Raw genomic sequence first — 431 nt, 5'->3', positions numbered from 1 at the left:
GTACTGTAGGAGTTAAGAAATTATATAGCATTGATTAGAATGAAAAGTGTATTAGGGGTTTGTATGTCACTCAACTAGTACAACTTAGTATAGGCTAAGCAGAGCTTTTAGCCTGACCAATTGATTTAGGATAATTTTATTAACAATTCCATTACAATCCATACATGAAGCATACTTTTAAAACTGGAGAATTAATGATATTTTCTTGCCTTACTCCTCAGTGAAAGGCACCCTGCCTGCAATATCAGTAAAGACCCCAGCAGAGGTTCGCATTAGTGGATCAGAAACAGACTTCTCTGATTATGAGGGAGGAGGAGAAAAGGAGTCCACTCTCACAGCACGTGTTCGGCAGTGTTCACTCCAAGCCATAAACTCAGTTATTGATGTAAGTGTTACATCTGCAGCAGTTAATAAATGGGAGACTAGTTTTC

At 38.3% G+C, this 431-nt stretch overlaps 1 protein-coding gene across 1 annotated transcript in view; it reads left to right on the top strand.

Annotated features, from left to right (window-relative positions):
* Window positions 1-221: 221 nt before the first annotated feature.
* Window positions 222-431, top strand: part of LOC119586405 (HEAT repeat-containing protein 6-like) — a gene marked incomplete at its 5' end in the record, with an annotated part of 21453 nt that continues 21243 nt past the window's right edge. Inside the window, 1 exon segment of the mRNA XM_037935127.1 lies at window positions 222-385. Within this exon segment, the coding sequence (XP_037791055.1) occupies window positions 222-385 (164 nt within the window).

Source organism: Penaeus monodon, chromosome 21 (genome assembly GCF_015228065.2).
Source record: "Penaeus monodon isolate SGIC_2016 chromosome 21, NSTDA_Pmon_1, whole genome shotgun sequence".
Taxonomy (NCBI): Eukaryota; Metazoa; Arthropoda; class Malacostraca; order Decapoda; family Penaeidae; genus Penaeus; species Penaeus monodon.
This window is presented reverse-complemented; position numbering and strand designations above follow the sequence as displayed.